This window comes from Semicossyphus pulcher, unplaced genomic scaffold (assembly GCF_022749685.1).
Source record: "Semicossyphus pulcher isolate SPU_LCO1_2020_fin unplaced genomic scaffold, fSemPul1.0.p SCAF_6, whole genome shotgun sequence".
Lineage (NCBI taxonomy): Eukaryota > Metazoa > Chordata > Actinopteri > Labriformes > Labridae > Semicossyphus > Semicossyphus pulcher.
In genome coordinates, this window is record NW_027211737.1 from 12328690 (window position 1) to 12349939 (window position 21250).

Sequence of the window (21250 nt, forward strand, 5' to 3'; positions counted from 1 at the left end):
ATTCACCATTGTACTTCCTTTTTCCTGTCAATAGTGACAAAACATATTGCAAACTCCACTCCTTTATAACAACTTAAACTTTAGTGTTGTGGTTTTAAAATACATTTCTAAATGACTGTAATCAACTGTAATATAATTGAGGTGCAGGGTTATAATCACTAAAAGTGCCAACTTGAAATTTTTCATATTTTTTTAAATTACAATTTCTGCTATCCTTTGTTTTTCTCTGTTCTGTTTCTGTGTTTCTTCCATCTCTTTTATTTTCCTGAGTTCCTGAGCGGTTCTTCGCCCCTGCCTCTTTTGGATTGCGTGCGAGGCAGAGGAAGACTCACTGGCACCTGCAACTGCCAGACAAACAGACAAATGAAATTCAGGGAAGTAATGGACAGCTGAATGGACGGAGAACAAGGCATCCTAATTGGTCATTATTTCCTTGCTAATCTATATTTTCCTCCCTGCTAACCCCCAACACAGATGTGAGGAAGGGGAAGGTGGGGTTGGGGGGTCCACCAAGGCCTGGTCTGCTCTCTCAACAGTGGCTTGAGCGCTGACCGTGAACATCGCTGTGTGCTTTTGTGTCTTGTTTAGAGAGGGGAAGGAGACTCAGTGGAAACCAGTAGAGGAGGGAGTGGGGGTCAGAGTTGAGACTTGCAGGTGGTGCTGGTGGTTAATAACTGAAGAGCCAGTAGACCATAACACTGCCCAAATTACACACACACACACACACACACACACACACACACTCGCACATGCGCATACAGAAACATTGCAGGTAGAACAGATTCAAGAGGATTCAGATATATAATCAATAGACTTTGTCTACACCCAAACCAGACAAGCAGGGCAGCACACAAAAACATTCTCAACATTCATTCATCGACACTAACATGGCTTGCTGCCACTTGGAAATATGCAACAACACAAAAGAACCGCTTAGTTGGAGTGTGCGTGTTTGCGTGCGTACTGTCCAACACCCCTGCTTTGCAGCTCAGCCAGGTCAAAGCAGCACAGAGGTGTCGGACAATGTGGCGCTGCAGTACAAATTAGACGTCTGGTAGACATGATGGCGCTTTGAGGGTGGAGGGCAGGACACTTGGCATGAGGGCTACTCCATTTAAGTGAGACTGGAAATACAGAAAGTGGAACACAAAAAGTACTCAACATGAAAAGTTTGGCAACGGTGTTAATCACTTTACAAATGGGTTTTAAATGCATTTAGCACGGTACTATAAAACGTTAAAAGTTCTTTGCCGTATAAGTGAAGGGATTCTGAACACCATTATTAAGTTTATTTCATTCTTAAGGGATAACTTTTCTGGACAGGGCTACAGGAGAACTTACCAGAGAGCTATTTTAAAGGTGAATTGCATAATACAGTTACAGCAAGCATGGTTTATCCACCGAACATCTGCAGTACTTAAGGGTGGCAGGAGTTATTATTTTCTTTCTCATATTGGTACAGTATATAAAAAGATTACAAATAACAGAAGTGAGGGATGAATCTGAGGTGAGAACAGAAGATTCTTAGAGCTGCTATTGTTTCTTTTTGTGTTTATCCCTGTAATTTTTGTTCCTACACAAAGTCCAGCAGAGAACTACGGCTCCAATAAGCCCCAGGGAGAGAAGGAGCACCACGTCCAACAGGTATCTCTGGTACCATGGTTGCGCCAGTGATGCCGGCCTTAAATGAGTTCCACCTCCAGCGTGCAGGATGTGCTCCACCCACTGGACCAGTCGAATGGCTGGAGGGACAGGATGGGATTTGTGGATGCGGCTAAGGGACAAAGCTGAAGACTTGAACCTAGAAAAGGTGAAATGATATGATAAAAATAGAAAGGGAGAGTGTATCTACACATCTCTGTATTCAACCAGCATTACAAAGCCACGCAGCTACATACCTTTTGTCCTGTATGACTGTTTGGATAGTGGAGCTGAGCAGTTCCCTGGTGACGTTTGTGGGGTTGATGGCGAGGCCAAGTCCTTTTGTTAGAGCCCTCACCACATTATCAAACTGGTCCCCAAACAGAGGGATTGCCAGCACGGGAACAGCATGGTACACTGCCTGGAGCAGGCTGTTCTGTCCACCATGGGTGATAAACAGAAGTGCTTTTTTGTGTCCTGGGGTAAATAGAACAATAGAGAAAATGTCATTACTGACTAAAGGAAGAAAGAGTGTTGTAGTGTAGCACAGACTGGGAAAAGGAAAACAGGAAAACTTAATGGGTTAGTGTTTAAACTATGTGGACCACACCACTGGCAACAGCATTGTAAACAAGGGGTGGGTGGGGTCTTTTTCACTGACATGTTGCAATTTGTATAAAGCAAAAGCAGGAAAATATTGCAGCAGAGAGCAAAGGCCTGGTGGTTTGTCTATGATTATCGCTGCTGTATTTGTATCTTACAATGCGATGCTTTTAATGAGAAGAAACAGATGTCCTTAACATTTCAAGCAAGCACTTGAGTCTGTGGTATTTCTTTAAATACTCAGGAAGAACAGTGCTGCAGTGCAGCAGTGACCAGTCTCCTTCTGCTGCAGTTTTCTTACACTTAACCCCCAGTGTCTGACAGGAATTGATCCTGAAACTCATTGTTTAGGAATTCTTTCAGGTAGTTCCAAAAATGAATGTAAGAAAAAAGCATTTTGACAGTCTGCCATATATTGTATCCCACTGTTCTGCTTGTAACAAAGGGTAAGGTTAATAGAGGTAATCTGTTCCCACCCAGCAGGTCATTAAGAGGCAGCCAGTCCACCAGCCTGAGGTTGGGAGGTCTGGCCAGTTGAGATGGCCATCGCTTGGAGTCATACCTGTAGTGAAAATACTGCAGATTTAGGACCTTCCTGTAACAACTTAGAATGAACTGAAAACACAAAGTTTGCTTTGTATTTTTGCGGATTGATTTAATCTTTTCAGGACTGAAACAATCATATTGCACATAAAGTTTTTCCTTATAAACTGTATGTCCTTACAGAAATTTAGTTCTGTGACACAGATTCTTATGAATCGTGTCATGCTTTACCTCCAGAGCACCCCCTGTGAGATCCTGGAAAAGCCTGCAACCAGCTCCTCAAGCAGAGGATCCACAGAGACTGAGGAGACCATTGATCCCAGAGTGACGACGATGAAACCTGACTCTCCAAAACTGGAGATCCACAACGCAAGATCCTGAAGGATCAAGAGGTTAGGGGAAGGGCAGTAAAGGAAATATGTGGATTATATCGGTGTTAAGTAAGGATGAGAAAGAGATGGTTGTACATGGGTAGGAGTGGAAGTTAAGGGGGATTTTTGAGTGAGAAGATAGAGAGGGAAAAAAGTACATTTGAAAATACAAAGCCTCACTGAGGTATTTGGATATGTAAGTAGAGTAAGAGTAAGAAGACACCTGTTCAGGAGGCTTTGCAGGTTTATTAAGCAGACCTCCCACCAGCACAGTGTAGGGCATAAGAGGCTGGGGGAACTCCAATGAAAAGTCAGTGTTGAAGGCCCAAAGCTCAGCTCCGTGATGTAACTCCTGCAGACCACCAAGGGGTGAGCCTGACTCAAGGTGGCGCTCAGCTACTTCCCTAAATATCGACCATACACGTTCCTGACCTTTGATACAAGACAAAATGAAAGAGCAATATTTCAATGTTTGTTAAAAGCAGTTCAGATGTCATTTTTATAATTGTAAAATTCTTACCTACAGGGGCCAGGAAGGAAAACAAAAGGTTCTTTGCACGACCCCAAAGGTTCATATGGTCGGACAGCTGGGAGCCGAAGACCGGGATGTAGGAGACTGGGCTCGGGAGAGCGATGGACAGAGGGCCGTTCAGACTGCCCGGATAGAAAGCTATGTAGTTGACACCTTGAGAAAATCAAGATTAAATGGCATTTAATCTTTGACATACTATTTGTTTATTCATAGAGGTTGAAATAAGAGATAATGGAGGATAATAAATATTACATAATCTAAAGTTAAATAAACAGTGGATGTACCAAGTTTGCGAGCCACGATGAAGGAACAGGGGTTGAAAGCATCAAGGATGGCAATATCGTAGCGTTCCCTCTGTAGGAAAGTTATTATCTCTTTGTCCCCTAAAAGCTTGTCACACTGATAGGACAGGTGACCCATGAAGTTTAGAAAGTTACTAAAGGTTTCCCTGAGGGAAAGAAAAAGATAAGAAGAGATGACAATGAGAAAGATGAAGGCAAACAGAATGAGAAAAAACATTTAAATCCAATTAAATCTAATGCTGTAGAGACAATTATAAAAATACAGATTAAATATAGCCAAGAAAGCTCAGAGGTCCAAATTCTGCATCAAAATAAGATTCAAAGGATTAAAAATGCCGATGGTAATCCAGACTCACTCAATGTAACCAAGTCTCATTAAATCTGCGGTTTACCTTCCCAGGAAAAACTGCATTTGCTGCTGCAGGAACCAGCCGTTGTATTCCTTGATGTACTCCTCTCCTACGGACCAAGTGCTCGTCTGATAACTGTCTGCACGGCCTACATAGGAGAAACCTGGACACAACATGGACATTTGAATGATTCAGTCAAGATAAGAAAATGTTTAGTTAAATATCCTTCAGAATATGGATGCTAGTGTGTGATTCAGATTCAGACGTTTCATTTAAACTTTATTTATCCCAAAGGGCAATTTAGTTTTTACAGTCCACCCAGACCATACACACATTCACAACAGCAGCATAACGAGTATGTCAGAGACAATAAATAGATCAATATAATTAATCAGTACATAGTCAGAGGTGCAAGCTGGCACCCTCGTGTGGACCCATGCCTGATGACTCACACGAAGGCCGGACAAAAATCATTTAAAATTCACACAGTGAAAAGAAAAGGCATTCTAGGGTGCATTGCACATGAATGTCTAGGCTTACAGCAGTGGAGACCAGGCAAGTGTTAAAGCCCTATTGTGGGGTTTAACACATGTACAAAACAACAACAAGGATAACAGTAAAACAATTATTCCAGTATTCCACTTTCGAGGTTTAACAACCTGATAGCAGAAGGAACGAAGGTTTGTTTTTCTAAGGGGCGCTATAAAGCGCCGGCCTGAGGGCATTACCCTGAATTCAGTGAACAGGACGTGGTCATGTTGTATGTTTACCTCACGTAACGTTTACCTGTGATAACAGGGTTTCCTAGTTGCAGGAGCATGCGGACCTCATGGCCATGCTGGTGTAAGTTATGAGAAATTTCATCTAATAACAAGAAGTGACTTCCTCCTGGAGTAGAGGAGAGGAAAGAAAAAATCTCAGTGATATCACTAAGCCATCTGAACATTATGCTCGCTGTTTGCAACAAACTGTATAAATTAGCATATAAAACACATACTGTCCTTCACAGGCTTTTAGCAACACATATCTATTACTGTATTTTCATGACTCACCAGTCTAAGGAGGTGAGTATTCTTTGCATATTTCTGAACAAATATTTACAGCTCTGTTACAGCTAATAGAGAGCCCATTCACAATAACTCCTCCACTACTCACCAATTAGACAGACGGTCAGGATCTTGGCAGACTGAAGTACTGGAAGAGCCAGAAGAGAAAACATCCAAAATACAATCCCCATGTTGTTTTTAGGGTACCACACACTGACCTGCAGCCAAAGTCCGCCTAAAATAGTCGTCCACTTCAAAAATAAACTGTAAGGAAAACCTTCCTGTGCGAGCAACGAGAAAGTTTTTCCTTTTCTGGAACAAAGTTAGGTCCAGCGAGAGGCTTGCGCAGTTTGGTCCAAAAAGAGTTTTGCAATCTTGAGGAATGGAAAATATTCAACAAGAAACCAGCAGGGAAAAAAAGCAGGATTTGCAACATAAAACTGAGAAGAATCAAGCTCTTTGTGAATTCATCTTTTCAGGGTGTCAAATTAGATCCTGAAAGTCTTCTCAATTCCGTCAGCCAGGAGTAAAGATTCTTTTATACAGTCGTCATTGTGAAGTAGAAAAGGGGGAAATCCCAAATCGATATCGAGTGTTCCTAAAATAAATCCACTGTACAGTGTCTGGCAGCAAATAGAAAAGCTCAAACCTTTAGGTGCTGGTTTATTCCGAATTATTCAGAAGGTTTTGGATTCAAGTCTGCGCGTGTAATTCTGTCTGTATGACACATGTGAGAGGCTCTGTTTTCTCTAAAAGTCAGACACAGAGAAGCCCTGGATCTGCAGTGATAATTAAAGGGAGGGAAAGAGAGAAAGGGCGGTGGGTCAGGGGGGCTGGGGGGTTCCCCAGGCCCTCCTTGTATCAAATCAGACAAATGTTAACAGGACTTAACCCCCTCCATCAATAAGTACAGGATCGCACTTATTAATGAAAAGGATGATACATGTTGTAACACCTGTACTCAAGTGAGTTTAATGAGGCATAAATGATTTGCTAAATCTTAAGTAACAAAAAAAAGATTTCTTTATTTATACGGCTCCTCTTTTTTAGTTTTCCTAATATTTTTCCAGGCAGCATGCACACTAATTTGATTGGTTGTGCCCTGGCAGGCAGTTGCTGGCAAGTCAGGCTTGACATGTAGGTTATCCTGGACAATGCACTCATTGTAGCTGCAACCAATGCTTTTCTGTGTCAGAGAGGTCATTAGAAAAACAAGTCAGTCAGAAAAACTGCTGGAGTGTGTCAGAAAAAAAAGAGCAAGTAAGAAGGGTCAATCCCGCCATCATTGATGTTATTGTGATTGGTTATGTTGTCCTCCCGACCTCCATCAGTTACAGACATCTACACAAACTGAAACAATTTACAGTCCTGGCAAGTCTATTTATTCAATACTGCAGTCAGGATTCATTGAAGCAAACATTTCAGATTTAAAATGAATGAGAATACTTAAAAGTAGACAAAGCAATATTGATTGTGTTCTCATGAGAAAGATGTCTTTTTGTGATGCAGACAGCGGTGTGTACTGTTTATGTCCTTTAGGAAACTGTGAAGTTGTTTGCCTCTCCTTCATCCGGTTGAGGTAGTAGTACTCTATGAATGTTCTGAAAGACAAAGAGAGAGATAGAGAAAGAAAATTGTAAGAGATAAATAAAGAAAAGAAAGAGCATAATGGATAGAGAAAGATGTGAGACGAGGTTGAATGTGTTTGAAGGTTTACCATCTAAAAGATAATCAGTCTGGAAGGTAAGTATGTTAAACTGGTCGCAGCAAAAAGACAGTGTAGAAGAGAGTGACTCACTACAAGTTTGTATTGTGTTGAGGTCTCCATCAGGCCCTGGGTGAAAGGATGCTGAGAGAGGACGGAGAAGGGAACACAGTCCTCAGGGCTGTAGCCCATCTCTCTGAATACATCCACCAGTTGCTAGAGGCCAGCAGAGAAAATTACAATGAGGAAAGAGTTTAACTGGTTATTAATTATACTTAGAAAAGGCATTTTTAATTGTAGATCACGTTACTATTAAAATGCACCATGGTACTTTGCAATCTTGACAGCCAACTTAGGATGTTTATATCTTTCACTAAGTCTAGTCAACCATTCCTTTCCCTAAAAAAATGCAAATATTCATTTATGTATTCCGTTGAAAGGCAACTTTATATTTTTATAGTAGCAATACCTCAGTGTACTCCTGCTGACTCACACAGCCTGGAGGGAGGGGGCATCCAATCTTCATCTTAGTGACTTTGTGGCAGATGACAGCAAGGAGAGCAGAGACAGAGACCCCCCCATCCCCCAACGAACTACTTGATGCACAAAGTTGAGTCTCTTCCTCCTTGTACTCTTCATTCAACTCTGTCGCCTCCCCTATACTGGGCATGGACTGTAAACACAACACAGTAATATATTCCTGTTCATGTGCAATAGTTGTTTCTTTCCAAATTAAATTACTAACCACTATAATAATTTGACACATGATGTCACTAAATCATCTGGCAAAACTGAAAATAAATTAACTGGTTTCTTTTACAACTCTGGGTTAACTGAAAACATTGGTGACAGAAAATAATAAGACAAAGATGAAGTACTTTTGCTATGAATTTCAAGTGAAACTTTCTTCCCCTTTCTCTGTACATTAATTTACTCACCTTGACAAGATGGCCCGTTAAGGAGTGCTTGAGATGTTGTCCTGACACTACACTAAGTGCTCTGATGAAGCCCTGTCTCGGGTTAGGGTCGGCTGCAAAGTACTGCAGCATGGACACATATTCCAGACGAGGAGGAGAGACAGAGTGGTCTGCAAACAACTGGAAAAAGAACTAAGACAAAAACAGGGTTACTTACTGTTTTGTTTTTTTTAATTTGCAATGCAGTCTGCAGTCTGTAGTTACACATATCTCTATCTTTGTAAGTTTTATCTTGTCTGTGAACTTTATAAAACTTGGCTTTGAACTAAGTCGCCCAGCACTGAAGTTAGTTTACCTTGCGTAGGTTACCCAGACACTCATAAGGTAGAGGCTCAGAGGGGTCCTCAGGGACTGGCTGGATGCTCTTATTGGAAAACCACAACTCTGTCTGGTTAGAGAGGAGGCAAGGAGTTACTTAAACATTTCCTCTAACACTAGGGAGCTACAGTTTCATTGTACTATACAAATACAGTCTCTGTGTGTTGTCACATTGAGTTGCCTACTAGTTGAAAGAGAGTCTCCATACACTAATGCCACAAGGGCAAATAGGGGCCATGGGGGTGGGTGGATAGATTACTTATATTGACGGGTTCTTGTAAAGATGGACTTAGAGTGATGTTAAACATACTCTCTGTCAGACCAGAAAATTTGAATTAGAAGTTTCCAGGCAGTTTGTATTTGTGTGTATAGAGACTTACCTGTTGGTACTGTTCCTCTTCAATATATCCTGTGTCCCCAGTGTCAGCTGCCTTAAAACGTTGCAGTACCTCCAGCAGCTGTGTTAAGGACGGAAATGGCCAAGGGAGGGCAGCGCTGAGCAGAAACCTCCGCCAGTCTATCAGCTCATAGTCGTCAGTTAGCAGAGATACAATCTCCATAAACTGGGGACAGGAGAGAAAAGGGCAAAGCTGTCTTTTTTTATTATAACCAAAACTTTGTTTTCTGAAATACTTTCTTCACTACTTTAAAGATTACCTGAGTCTCATTCTTGTCAATCCAGGGCTCAGGCAATGTGTTCCTGCCCATGTTAACTGTGATGATATTCCTGAGCAAACACAAGAACTCAGAACTGGATATCAGGCCTGAGAGTCGGAAAGGAAAGAATCAGTGCATGGATGAAGGAGAGCTGAGTAATAGAGCTAATCACAACTGTTCTCCCTTGTATGCACCTGATGGAGCAACAGTGCGTAGCTGTTGGAGGAGAAACTGTAGCTGAGTGATGGTCATGGTGCACTGTGTAGGTTTCTCCAGAGGAGGTGGATGGGGAGGGGTTGCCTGGCTGGCCACCATGTGACAGTCTCCATTCAGGTAGAAGTCGGTACATTCCTGGAGAAGAGAATATGGAAAGAGTGAGGTCAAAGAGGCTTTGTTTCACTTTCACACTCTGGAAGAACAATTTAGTTTTTATACCACAGTTACCCCATTATTAGGGAAAGAAAAAAGTACAATTCAGTACAATTAGAAAGACATCACGTACCAACACCAGCTCATTCTGCAACTTAGCACCATTCTCTATGTGGTGGCGAACCACTTCTGTTAGCTGGTCAATGCTAGAGAAGGAAACAGGAGATATATAATATTAAAAGTTTTTGTAGCACTATGTAGGTTTTTATTCTCGAGTAATAGTTTCAGAATACTGTCACCATGCTGTCAGGAATTACCATGAATAACTGACCTTCCCTAACTAACCCTAACCCATTCATGTCCCTCTCTATGCCCGCATGGCCCTAACCATCCCATACCACACATGTACCAACACTCATTCTGCACCATACCTCTTCATTTCAGCAACATAGTGTGCTTGTAACCACTTCTCCATGCTGCTAAAGGTTTGTTCTGCTCTGCTGTGCAGGGAGTGTAACATCAACAGACCGTGACCTTTCACCAGAGCAATGCGCACCTGTGCTGCATTCTCTGGAAAAACACACACATGCATGCAGGAATTCAGAGGAACACAACTATACAGCATACTGAGTGGATACATTTGCATAAATGTGTGAGGACACAAGGATTCACATAACAACTGACTTAACTGCATGTATCTTTCATATAACATAGTTCTTAGAAAATAGAACCACTTAAAACATTGCTAATATATTTATATGAGGATTAAATATACCGTGATATACAGAAATGAATTAATCTTTTAATGTGTGTTTACGTGGTGGTGAAAAGTGTGTTTGTGCGTACCCTCGTGACCCAGGGCAGCTGCATATTCTTTATGTATCTTGTCTCTGATTTCTTCAGCATGACTCTTCCCTGCGTTTTTGTCTTCAGCCGGTGCAGGGCTGGCTGCTGGAGATGGGGTTGGTGGACCTGGAGGAACAAGATGTAGTGATAAGAAAGGGCTTCTGAAACATACAGAACAAGCTAGATGGCAACTCTCCATTGTTTTTTAATACTCTACAAAAGACTTGCCCTTCTGTTTTTTTGACTGCTTCCTATTTTCCTTTTTCTTTGCACTTGCAGAAGTCTTTGGCCTTTCTTTCTCTGGTGGTTTCTCCTTCTGCTCTTTTGTCTCCCCCTGGTGGGCTTCGGCTGAGACCTACAAACAGATATAACCCATTCAGGTCAAGACTAAGGAGAAAATATATATACACTGTATTTACCTCCATAATATGCTTATTTAAACTCTCACACACAGAGCATTACCAGTTTGCTGATGGCTGTGAGTGCTTCTTGGTAGTCGGAGATCAGTTTCTCCTGGGGTGGCTACAGTGAACAATGAAAAGGGTCAATATCTGTAAGTATAAGATTGTGTATCAGCATAGCACCATTTATATTTCCATCTAAGTGTCAGAATGTTTGGGATTGTTTTGAGGTCATATAAGGCACCACAACATGAGACAACTAAAATGAACAAACATAGCAGCGTATATTATTTTTATGGCAGTTCTTATGAAGACAGGGGTAGGGATAATAAGGATCTTGAAAATTAAAGTAAATGAAAGGTACATAAATTGAGGCGGGATAACTGATTTGACATGACCTTGACAGGCTCTGTCTGACCCTGGCCTTTCGTCTTGGAGGACTCAGGACGTCTGGGGAGGAAGGGGACACTGGAGCAGAGCAGAAAGTTGTTAAAAGTGTATGTGAGGAAATGACAACATCCAGGCCATCTTTTAAACATACTATGGAAAGGAAACACTGTGTGTGATCGTGCTTACAATTTAGTTTTCCCCTTGACCTCTCCATCATCCATCTGCCTACACACACCTGTGCCAGCTGTCTGACTGCTGGAGGACACAAAATTATGTTATTCTCTGCACACATTACCCAGAAACTATCCACATTTTTGTAAATTAATTTAATATTCTTGTATTAACATAGTTAGGTTGCTATCTAAAGTGTGTTTCTTGCCTCTCGTCCTGATCCTTGTCCAGTAGGGGGATACAGTCTAAGCTGGAGGGTAGCTCTGGCACTTGTTTGTACATGCTCAAATAGTAGACCCTGAGAATACAGAGTGTGTCCTGGAAACGGTCCAACTCCACCTACACAACCCAAATGATCTAAGATTATAGTTTTGCCACACTGATGAGTCGCATAGAAGTTGAAACGCCTATATCACATAAACAAGGGATGATGCAAAGGGATCTATGAAAAACGTAAAAAAAAATACACAGCATATAAATAAACAACTGTATTTTTTTGTTGCCAATTGGTTACAGAGAAACAGGGAAAGTTACCTGCATGAGTACAGAGTGGTGGTTAATGAGGACAGCACTGTGGTCCTCCAGCCAGCCTTCCCCCAGAGCAGCCCTCTCCCGTTCGTCCTCTTCTTTACGCTTGTCACTAATGTCCCACAAACGTTCACGCAGTTCCTGTACACATTTAAGAACGTCCTCATGTATTTTACATCATCACATGTAGAGGGTTTTTTGTGCATGTTTTCATGAACACTTTTAAGAATATTTGTATCGTATTATATTAAAAAAATCTTCTTACATCCAGTCTCAGATGCAGCTCTGCTTTGGTATCCTCATCTTCCCTCATATCATCAGTGATGCTGTTAAAGTCCTTCTGCCACTGAGACACTAACTCCTGCTTCAAGTCTGGACGCCCCAGGTATTGCTTGTACTCCTGTCTACAGATTCAAAGAACAGAGTTCTGTTTGGGTAGGATGACTTAGTAACTTTATCAGAAATAATATTTATATTACGCAACCATTGTTGTAGTACGTTATACTACATTGTACCATCATTACACAATCTAGTATCATAAGTCTATAAAAGATTGAAACTTACAAGATATTAGTGGCCCTTAAGGTTAGCGTTAGATTTAGTAAGTGTGTTGCTAGTTTTTCATGTTATCAGCTATACATCTATAATAAAGCATGTTTAGAGATCATTAAACTAGTAAAAAATGACTGCTTAAGTGTGTTATTATATGCTTTTTCTGTGCTAATGAAATAAATCATGATCACACTCCTTTTAAGGGCCTGGCAGTATACCTGATGTTATAGAGATGATGGTCAATAACAGTGCGCTGTGAGCGCAGCTGCTGCATCACTGCCTTTACATTGTTTACATAAGAATCACAGACTGCATCCCAATGGGGAGAGAGGTACTCTGGGATCTCCTATAGAGACAGAGATGGGGAGAGATAAACAAAGCAGTGGGTAAGGAAGGATTCATGACTAAAAAACAACACAAGGTTTTAGGAAGATGTCAGATGTTATATTGTATCCTACTGGAGGAAGGGGTTCATCCACAAAGACCCAGCTGGGTGAGCCTGGGCAGGGAGAGGCAGCCTCAGGTGGGTTCCTTGAGACTCCCTGAGGGTCCTCTGTGGTTGCTGAAGAAGTTGACGCCTTCCTAGAGTGTCCTATTGATTAGCAATCATTGATTATAATAATTATACAACATTGGGGGAAAATGACTGTAAACACATCATGTTCATGGTCAGCAGAGTTTCTTTTGTAACAACTGGTGGCTTAAAAAAAAAAAAGTCTATAGCACAAACATCTGATCCAATCACCTCTGGGGGAGTTTGTGTTGGATTTGGAAAGTGACTTTACACTTTGGGCTTTTTCTTCGTTAAGGCTGGAACAGGACTCTGTGGGTCTTGGAGTTTTGTTTGTGGGGGCTGGTGGTTGGTCTAGAGGTGGAGGTGTGGCTGAAGAGGAAGATTTTGAGGCTTTCCCACTTTCCAACATTACATCTTCAACTTGAGGAGTAACAACAGCTGATGAGGCAAACACAGGGATAGTGTCAGAAACTATTCTTTCTTTCATCTAATTTTAATCCAGCGTATGAATTTACTAGTCTACTAACGTTCAGTTGACACTAAAATGACCTGTTACCTTCCTCTCTTTGCACCATGACTTGCTGCAGGACAGACTCTACCCTCTTGTAAAGCTCCTCCTCATCGACATCTGCATCAACACGGGCCAAAATGTTTTGCTTTTCTCCAAACCACTTCTCAAGTTTATGCCAGGTCTCCTTGAAAGCGCTTATCCTTGATGGGGGAGGGGAGGTGGGTTATATATTAAAGACAGATTAATGTGGTAGCAGAAATGTATTTATCTCAATGAAGCTTCCCCTTTAATTTTTTATTTTACCTGTGTGTAGTTTGTGCCAGATACATGGTTTTGTCTGTTGAACAGGAGGATATAGCAGCAGCAGTTTCTGTATCTGTACCAGACAGAGAAAGAAAACTATTATTGTGACTTGACTATGTACACACCATCTAACACACAGAGTTTTGGTGCACACAGATACGCAGCAGTAAATTCCCTCTAGTGTAACAAACCTGTCTTATTGTATGCACGTCTGACCACACACTCGTCGGGGACATCCAGCAGCAGAGCCAGGTCCAGTACCGGAGCTGGGGGTTGTGGTGGTTTGGGAGGATTAGGATCAGCAGCAAGGTTTGTCCTGCAACCTACAAAACCTTTCCCATCATCAGCAGATCCGCCCATGGCTTTTTCCAGCAGGTGGGCCTGGTTGATGTCCACTGGAAAGCCATCAAGGATCCAACCTGACTGAGCTGGGACCTTTCTAATAATGACACAAATATTTTTTCACAATTTAGTGAGTCATATTTTTTTTTGTGTTTATTCTATATATATAGCAAAGTAAGACTGTATCACTGTCTGAAATACTGACTATGTAAAATAAACTGCAAATAGATAAAGTAACAAGACACAAAAGACTAAAGCCTACAAACAGTGACGTAACCAGTTTATGTGCTTACCTGACAGCCTCAATTATAATGTCCACTAACAGCTCATTAGGGATGACGTTGCCTTTCCTCAGCTCTTTTTCTGCGGCCGCTCCCTGCATGGCACGGGTTGATAACTGGAAAAAGGAACATGAAAGCAGGAAAAGAGTTGCATTCCAAACAGGTACAGACAAATTCTGTTAATGCTAATTACTAAAATTATGTCATTATTTAACCAGCAAGGAAAATAGTAGTTATGTAAGTCACATGAATTCACTACAGGTTAAATTGTTTGAAAGAAGATAGAGTCAGAGCACATGCACAAATAAGACTTACTCTAATGTTGCTGTCTGTTCTCTCCTCTTGATTGTCAACATCTGAAAAAAAATAGTGACGAATATCACTTCAAACAAGCCGTTTGGGAAAAACTTAACTTGCAGCACATTTTTAATAAGCAAATAACAGACTGCAATGTGTTGTATAAAATAGCATAGATTAAGAGCAGAGTCATGCAACCCACCAGATTTCAGTGATGTTGAGGATGTGTGCAGTTTCTCACTCTCTTTCTCTCCATGCTGCTCTGTTAACTGTAAATTTTGTCCAATGAAGGGTTGTTTAAAAGATGAACTTTTAGGCGCTTCATTTACAGGTTTATACATTTTGGCACCGACAGGAGAGACGAGTGAGACTTTATGGTCATGAAAAATCTAAATTGTGTGGCAAGACGAAATTTAAAACGATACTAGTGAAGCTACAGTACTGTTACTCTGTGTCTGGCTCACCTTCTCTCCATTCTTATAAGCACTCAGTGCCTCCTCAATCAGTGTGTCAGCAGATAAGACATAGATGCCATGGGCTGAAGTAGAAAATAACACACATGCACACACAATGAATAAGCTTTATGATTGTATTCCATATTTGTTGTTAATATATAATTTCAAATAAGGACGTAATAAATTTGTGTAACAGCGAGTTTGAGTGTATGCGTGCATCAGTGTGTTTGGACTTCATGCCCTGTACCTTCAGCAATCTTGGCCAGGCAGGTGGTCTTGCCAGAGCAAAACGTGCCCAGGACACAAGCCTTGAGAGTAAAGTGAGGAAATGGCGACGAGGAGGGCGCCATGATCCGTGGACGAACAATGTTCCTCAGTCGCTGCACAACGTGCCCAAGAATGTTGTTGTTGGTCGAGGGAAACTTGGTCTCACCTGCTTCCTCTGGCCATGCCCACTCACCTACCATGTTCTGACAAACATAACATATAGCTCAGACAAAGAGGATCTTCAGTTTTCAGACAGGTCAGGGGTTTAGTTCAGGGACAATTCAAACTTCTCAATTTAAAATCATGTAGCTGAGTTTATTTTCTCTACTTGAAAATGTTGGTTTGATTAGTAAGTTACAAAGTGTAAAGAGATAAGCTAAATTCAGATGTGCAGGAAAACACGCATGCACAAACATGTTTCAAAAACACACTGCACTCATGTTATAGACTCACAGTGTATTCATCATAGTCCTGGTTTTTGAGTATCTCCTGCTTCTTAATCTCTACAGGGTCTACTGGGGTTGAGAACTCAAACCCTGGCTGCTGGCCCTTTATCGGCTCATAGAGAGGCAGACTACTGAACAGCAGTTCCTTCCACTCTCTCATCGCCTTCTCTGGAATCAGACTGAACATAACAACAGAAAAAAAAATGACAGGAGGCAAAGCTAGACTGAAGCGCACCTTTGAATACATACCAGGTAAACTTTAGTTGTACAGTGTTTTTTAATGTTCCTTAAATGTGTTCAAAATAACTCTTTTTGTTTTTGACCCTAAAATTAATTAAACCTAACTGTATTTCAAGAGATGATTAATCTAGCATTGAGTGGAAGAGCTGTAGTGGATATGTAAAACCTAGCAGCACACATACAGGTATAGAATGTAAATATATTAAGCAGGGTTATGTGGGGAATGTGCAGACAATATGTGGAAATTTGATTCATTTTTGATCATGGTAAAAAGCAGACAGGATGTGAACATCTTCTGGTTTTATTTCATCACTGGCCAGTTGTACAAAAATGTTTCCAATATTCACAGGTGGTTGACTTGCATCTGAAACCGCACTGCACCGAAATTTTCTGTTTTTTATACATTACATATAAGATTTCAGATTTAGCTTTCAGTGCTTTTCTTTAACACATTTAAAGAAAAATGAAGAAATATTGACGGATAGAATCAAACCAATACTTAAAGGGAATATTCTCCAATATTCCTTTTGTTGCGCCTGCTTTTATGAACTCTATTTTACCCCATCTTTCGATGGAGCTATTTAATTTCTTTTTAAAAAAGCAGTGTATTTTAAGTGTGATAAATAAAATTAAAAAAAATTTGTAATAAGTTTTGTACTTGAATGTGAACTTTGTTCAAGCATGAATAAATTATAAGACTTTAAGACAGCAGAGGACAAAGTAGAATTTTTTTTTACAACTAAAGTACAGTCAAGTCAGAGAATCACGTTTATCTAACTCTTAATAATAATACTTTGTAACTACCAAGAGACACATTTTTAAAACACATATTGTATTTTCCATATATTCATTGAACCAGACTGACAAGTCACTTTGTGTGTACGTTTGTACTGCATCGACTAAAGCAATGTGTTACGTACTTCCCAGTGAGCAGTCGATATTCTCCAACCTTGGTGGCCAAGTCCAGTATCTGCTCCACAACGTCCTTGCAGATCGTAAAGTGCTTCTTGTGTCTGCTCTGAGCTCGCTCTGCAGCAATCCTGCTACAGAATTCGAGCTCCTTTCTGATCTCTTCGGCACCTACAAACTTGGCCTGCCGAGCCAAAGCCTGTACCAGGCCCCGATCAGAGAGATGGAGTGAGTGGGAGAAGGTATGACACAAATGTTCCTGCTAATAAGCAGTTTAGTCAGAAATGAGTAAAGTTGTTACATAGCTCATTTATTGTGTAAAACATATAACTAGTTGTCAAAACACAAACTAACAAGACTTTTGTAATCAGTAGATTACATATACTGATGGTTGCTGAAAAAGAAGAGGGTTTTTAATAGTTGTTACTTAATGTGTAGTTGATGTAATAAAAGTAGGTAACAAGTGATTCAGCTACCTAGTTTGCCGACAGAGACAGCATTAATAATACCCCAATAAAGCCTTAATACTAATAGACATTTAAGTCTTCTCCTAACAATGTGAGACACACAACAATCTTCCCTGGAATTGCCTTACAACGCTACTGCACCATGACCACATCATACTGCAGCATCCATCCATCCATCCATCAGCTATACCTCTTATCCTTAGAGGGTTGCTGGGCGCTTGAACCGATATGACAACAGAAGTCTGCAGTGTTGGATATTTAACACTGAAATTATGCATACTTATCCAAGTATCTGTGCTTTCTTTCAACTAGATCAGTGATATCACTCTAAGGACAGAACAGATAAGCATATACTGTGTTTGTCATGATTTATACAGCCTTACGCTAACATTTATCTGTCCTCTGAAGTCTCTCTTCACAATACTAAATACCCTGTTGTCTATAAAACTACCCTTTCTTTCCCTATGACTATTACTGATACAGCCTAATACAAAATGATGATAGAGAGAATTTTTCTTTTTCCGTATTCATCCTATCTCACCGCCTCCTTCTCCAGGGCTTCCTGGAAGTCCCTCTCCCTCCGCTGCTGGTACTGCTGCTCTCTGAACAGACGGTTCTCCCGGATCACATCCTTCTGCATTCGGACCTGGAGGAGCTGAGCTACCAGACGCTGCTCCTGCTGAGTCTGACGTGTCAGACGCTTCACCAGCTGCTCCTCCCGCCGCGCCTCCTGCAGGGTGAGGAAGAGTTGCCCGATCAGTTGATTGATTTTGGGTTAGGATAATTAATGTTAGTTAACAGACTAGGATGTATTTAAAACATGTTTTTCATATGTTGTACAAAAGGATGGATAGCTAGATATAAATTATTTTTAGACGATCTCAAGTTTCACCTCTTGAGCTTCATGGGCCTTGAGCTGCTCCACAAGGAATCTGTCTCGTCTTTTCTCTCTCAGCTCTCGAGCAAGAGCATTCTCCTCCAGCCTCTGGCGGATATCTTGTATATACTTGGTATTGGATTGTAAAACCAGCTTGGTTCCACTTCCAGGGACCTCACAGCCCTGGCTGCTGCCACCAAGGGGAAAATCTCCATGGAAGGGCTGCCCACTAGAAAGAAAATAACTTTTAGAAATTGTTCCAATGTATGATGATGACCATCTCCGTTGTTGTTTGAATTGAAAATATATAACATTCATTTACTGTTTTTGTCATTTTCTCTCACCTTGAAGATGAAGCAAAACCAAAAGTTACTTGTTTCATCCTGTTTGTCTCAAACTGGGCTATTTCGGTCTGGACTGTCTGTGAGGACAAAATAGGCAGTAATTAAAATGCTACAGACAGACGATAAACTCATGTCACTCCTTTGTTTTCAATTTGGATACTTGTAAGAAGTCTGCTGTGGCAAATTCAATTAATTGTTGTTGAACTTTTGGTAAATCAATTGCTTAAGCGGTAGTATTTTATATAGAGCATCTTCTGGGAAATCCATGGCAGCGAACTAGAAACAACCTCCTCTCTGTAAACAATGATGGGTGTTAAACATTAACAAGCTGTAACCTTTGATGGGATCCTGGAACATCCTGTTAATCTAAATACAAACAAAGTCTTCTTGTGCCGGAATTTCTAATACCAGGGTAAATATTTTTTTACAATGTACTCAATAGATTCTGATAACCAATGTGGGCGTTTGAAGGGACTTCTACCTAAACTTAAGGGCTTTTAACAGCAGCCATTACCACCTATTAACACTGACCCTGTGTCAGCAAGCCAAAAATAAAATTCCCTCTGTGGGTTGGTGAGTTATCAAATTTAATTTGTATCACACCTGGGCTTGTTGTTCTCTGCGTTGCTGCTGATGTTGTCTCTTCTTTAGGTTAAGCTGTGAAGTGTAGGGAGGAGGCTTGGGCACCTGGACAATAGCGGCCTGGTTGTAAGACATGATGCCGTTGTGCTTCTGTCGACACACCCGCAGCTGCAACATACACATTTTCCCTACTGTCAGTGTCATGACCTGTTATTCCATCATTAAGCAGCTACATTTCAAGACTAGGTTTATCAGTCAGTACCGGTATAGTATTACGGTTATGTACAACACCAAAATAATGGAAACAGTATTTACTGTGTGACAGAGATGTTAAAAAGACAATTGTGAAATGTGTAAACTGTAGATTGCTTTAGACTATGGTCATACATGTTTAACTTATGATAGACAGTGTATTTTACTTTCTCCTGTACCTTTTCGATATTCTTCATTCTCTTATCATCCTGCCCTTTGAGTGGTCTGTTTGGCTGAATGGGATGATTCATCACAGACCTGTCGCTCCATTGCTGACATTTCTCTTCATAGTGCTGAGAAATTTTCTGCAGCTTCAGCTCTGCGTCACGTCGTACCACCTGATGCAGTCGCTGTATACAAACGAAGAGAGGAAGATGCTTGAAAATACATGTTTTTGTTAGTACTGATGTAACTAACAATGTACTTTCAACATAAACGTATTGAAAGACTGAACAATTCAGTCAGAAATGCCTTAATTCACAATACAGATTGTAACATGTACAAAGCAAGATGAAAAAGCTTCTAAAGAACAAAAATAACTTGCTGTTGCCCAAAGAATTCTGTCCTTAATGACATGCACATACTACATATACATACATCTATACAGCAAACTTACATCAGAGTAGATCTCATGCTCTTTTTTATGCAGGCCAGCATTGGCTGCAGGCTGCATGATTTCCATCACTGTGCCGCTGATATCTGATTTCTTCTTCTTTTCAAGTGAGACGTAGAGTTGGTAAAGAAGGCGTGTGGCAACACCCTGCTTCTCCTGCATCAGGTCCTGGGCTGTGTTGATGTCGAAGGAGATCCCAAGTAACTGAAGAGTGGGCTCGAGGCGGGTGAAATTATTCAGTTTGGAGATGGAGGTGCTGGAGGATTAAGCAACAGTCAGCAATTTTTTAGCAACAAAAAGCAAAGAAACATGGAGAGAGAGAGGGATGCCAACTTACTCTTTCTTCATAAACATACTGAAATCGTTCTGAAGCTGATATTTATGCAGAACCTCCCCAATGAGGTAACCATTTGAGAAATTCTTGGCAAATGTCTTTGGCTCTGTGAAGATAAACATGCAATAGTTTACAGACATGACACATTTTCATTATTTTTTTATGTTGTTAAAACTTAAAAATGTTTGAAAACCATTAAAGTACTTTATCAAAAATATTTTAAATAACGAATCGTTTGAGTACTATGTATGAGTACCGTGTCTGAATTGATAACTATAAATATCTTTATATACAGTCTATAGTAGGGATAATTTAAAACATTACACTAAACTAGCTCTGTTTTTTATTCAGGTTTTTCCAGAAAATGCTTTTTTAAAAATTATTATGCTGCTCATATCTACTACCCTAACGCTACAAGTCCACATACTTTGCATATGTTCAGTTAATTGCTTGTTTCTCATCTTTAATAAGTAGCTTGCTCCTTAGAAGCCTTACACGTTTAGTGATATAAATTAAAATGTGTTTATTGCCTTTTAGCTAGTGTACCAAACTAGGTACAGGCTACGAGTTAGCGTTAGCATAAAACAGCTAGCAGGTAACGAGATAGGCTGTAACTTCAGTCATAACTTACCAACAGCTCTTGACAGCCGGAGCTCTTCATTTAGCCACCTGCACAATATATCCGACATCTTCTTTCTTAACCGTTCAACTCAAGTAATATACTACCTGAAAATGTACATGTTAATGGGTGGTAGTATGACTCTTTAGCTCGCTAATAACGGCGAAAAACAGTCAATGCAAAGGAAATCCCAGTGGTGTACTGTTGCCATGGTGACTCGTCAACTGGGTTGCCTAGCGTGATTCACGAGGACCCTCGTGGGAGGAGGCGGGCCCAGCTGGCCCAGGATCAGTTT

At 40.7% G+C, this 21250-nt stretch overlaps 2 protein-coding genes across 2 annotated transcripts; both read right to left on the minus strand.

The window, feature by feature from the left end:
* Positions 1-1217: 1217 nt before the first annotated feature.
* Positions 1218-5773, minus strand: LOC138610703 (UDP-glucuronosyltransferase 3A1-like). The gene is made up of 10 exons (XM_069683504.1): positions 5498-5773; positions 5129-5230; positions 4385-4505; positions 3975-4138; positions 3679-3843; positions 3382-3590; positions 3019-3164; positions 2721-2806; positions 1899-2118; positions 1218-1801 (listed from the first exon to the last, which is right to left on the minus strand). The coding sequence occupies exons 1-10, from the start codon at positions 5577-5579 to the stop codon at positions 1534-1536; spliced, it is 1563 nt and encodes a 520-aa protein (XP_069539605.1). The 5' UTR covers positions 5580-5773; the 3' UTR covers positions 1218-1533.
* Positions 5774-6923: 1150 nt separating this feature from the next.
* Positions 6924-21056, minus strand: spef2 (sperm flagellar 2). The gene is made up of 36 exons (XM_069682422.1): positions 20968-21056; positions 20340-20442; positions 20006-20258; positions 19569-19739; positions 19159-19305; positions 18556-18632; positions 18227-18440; positions 17876-18064; positions 16879-17066; positions 15726-15897; positions 15253-15475; positions 15015-15088; positions 14266-14369; positions 13822-14069; positions 13631-13703; positions 13373-13527; positions 13048-13254; positions 12761-12894; positions 12521-12648; positions 12016-12154; positions 11757-11891; positions 11431-11561; positions 11060-11129; positions 10723-10782; positions 10534-10615; positions 10261-10302; positions 9846-9984; positions 9548-9620; positions 9240-9396; positions 9046-9152; positions 8769-8951; positions 8366-8458; positions 8032-8202; positions 7563-7766; positions 7187-7309; positions 6924-6989 (listed from the first exon to the last, which is right to left on the minus strand). The coding sequence occupies exons 1-36, from the start codon at positions 21023-21025 to the stop codon at positions 6924-6926; spliced, it is 4893 nt and encodes a 1630-aa protein (XP_069538523.1). The 5' UTR covers positions 21026-21056.
* Positions 21057-21250: the final 194 nt, after the last annotated feature.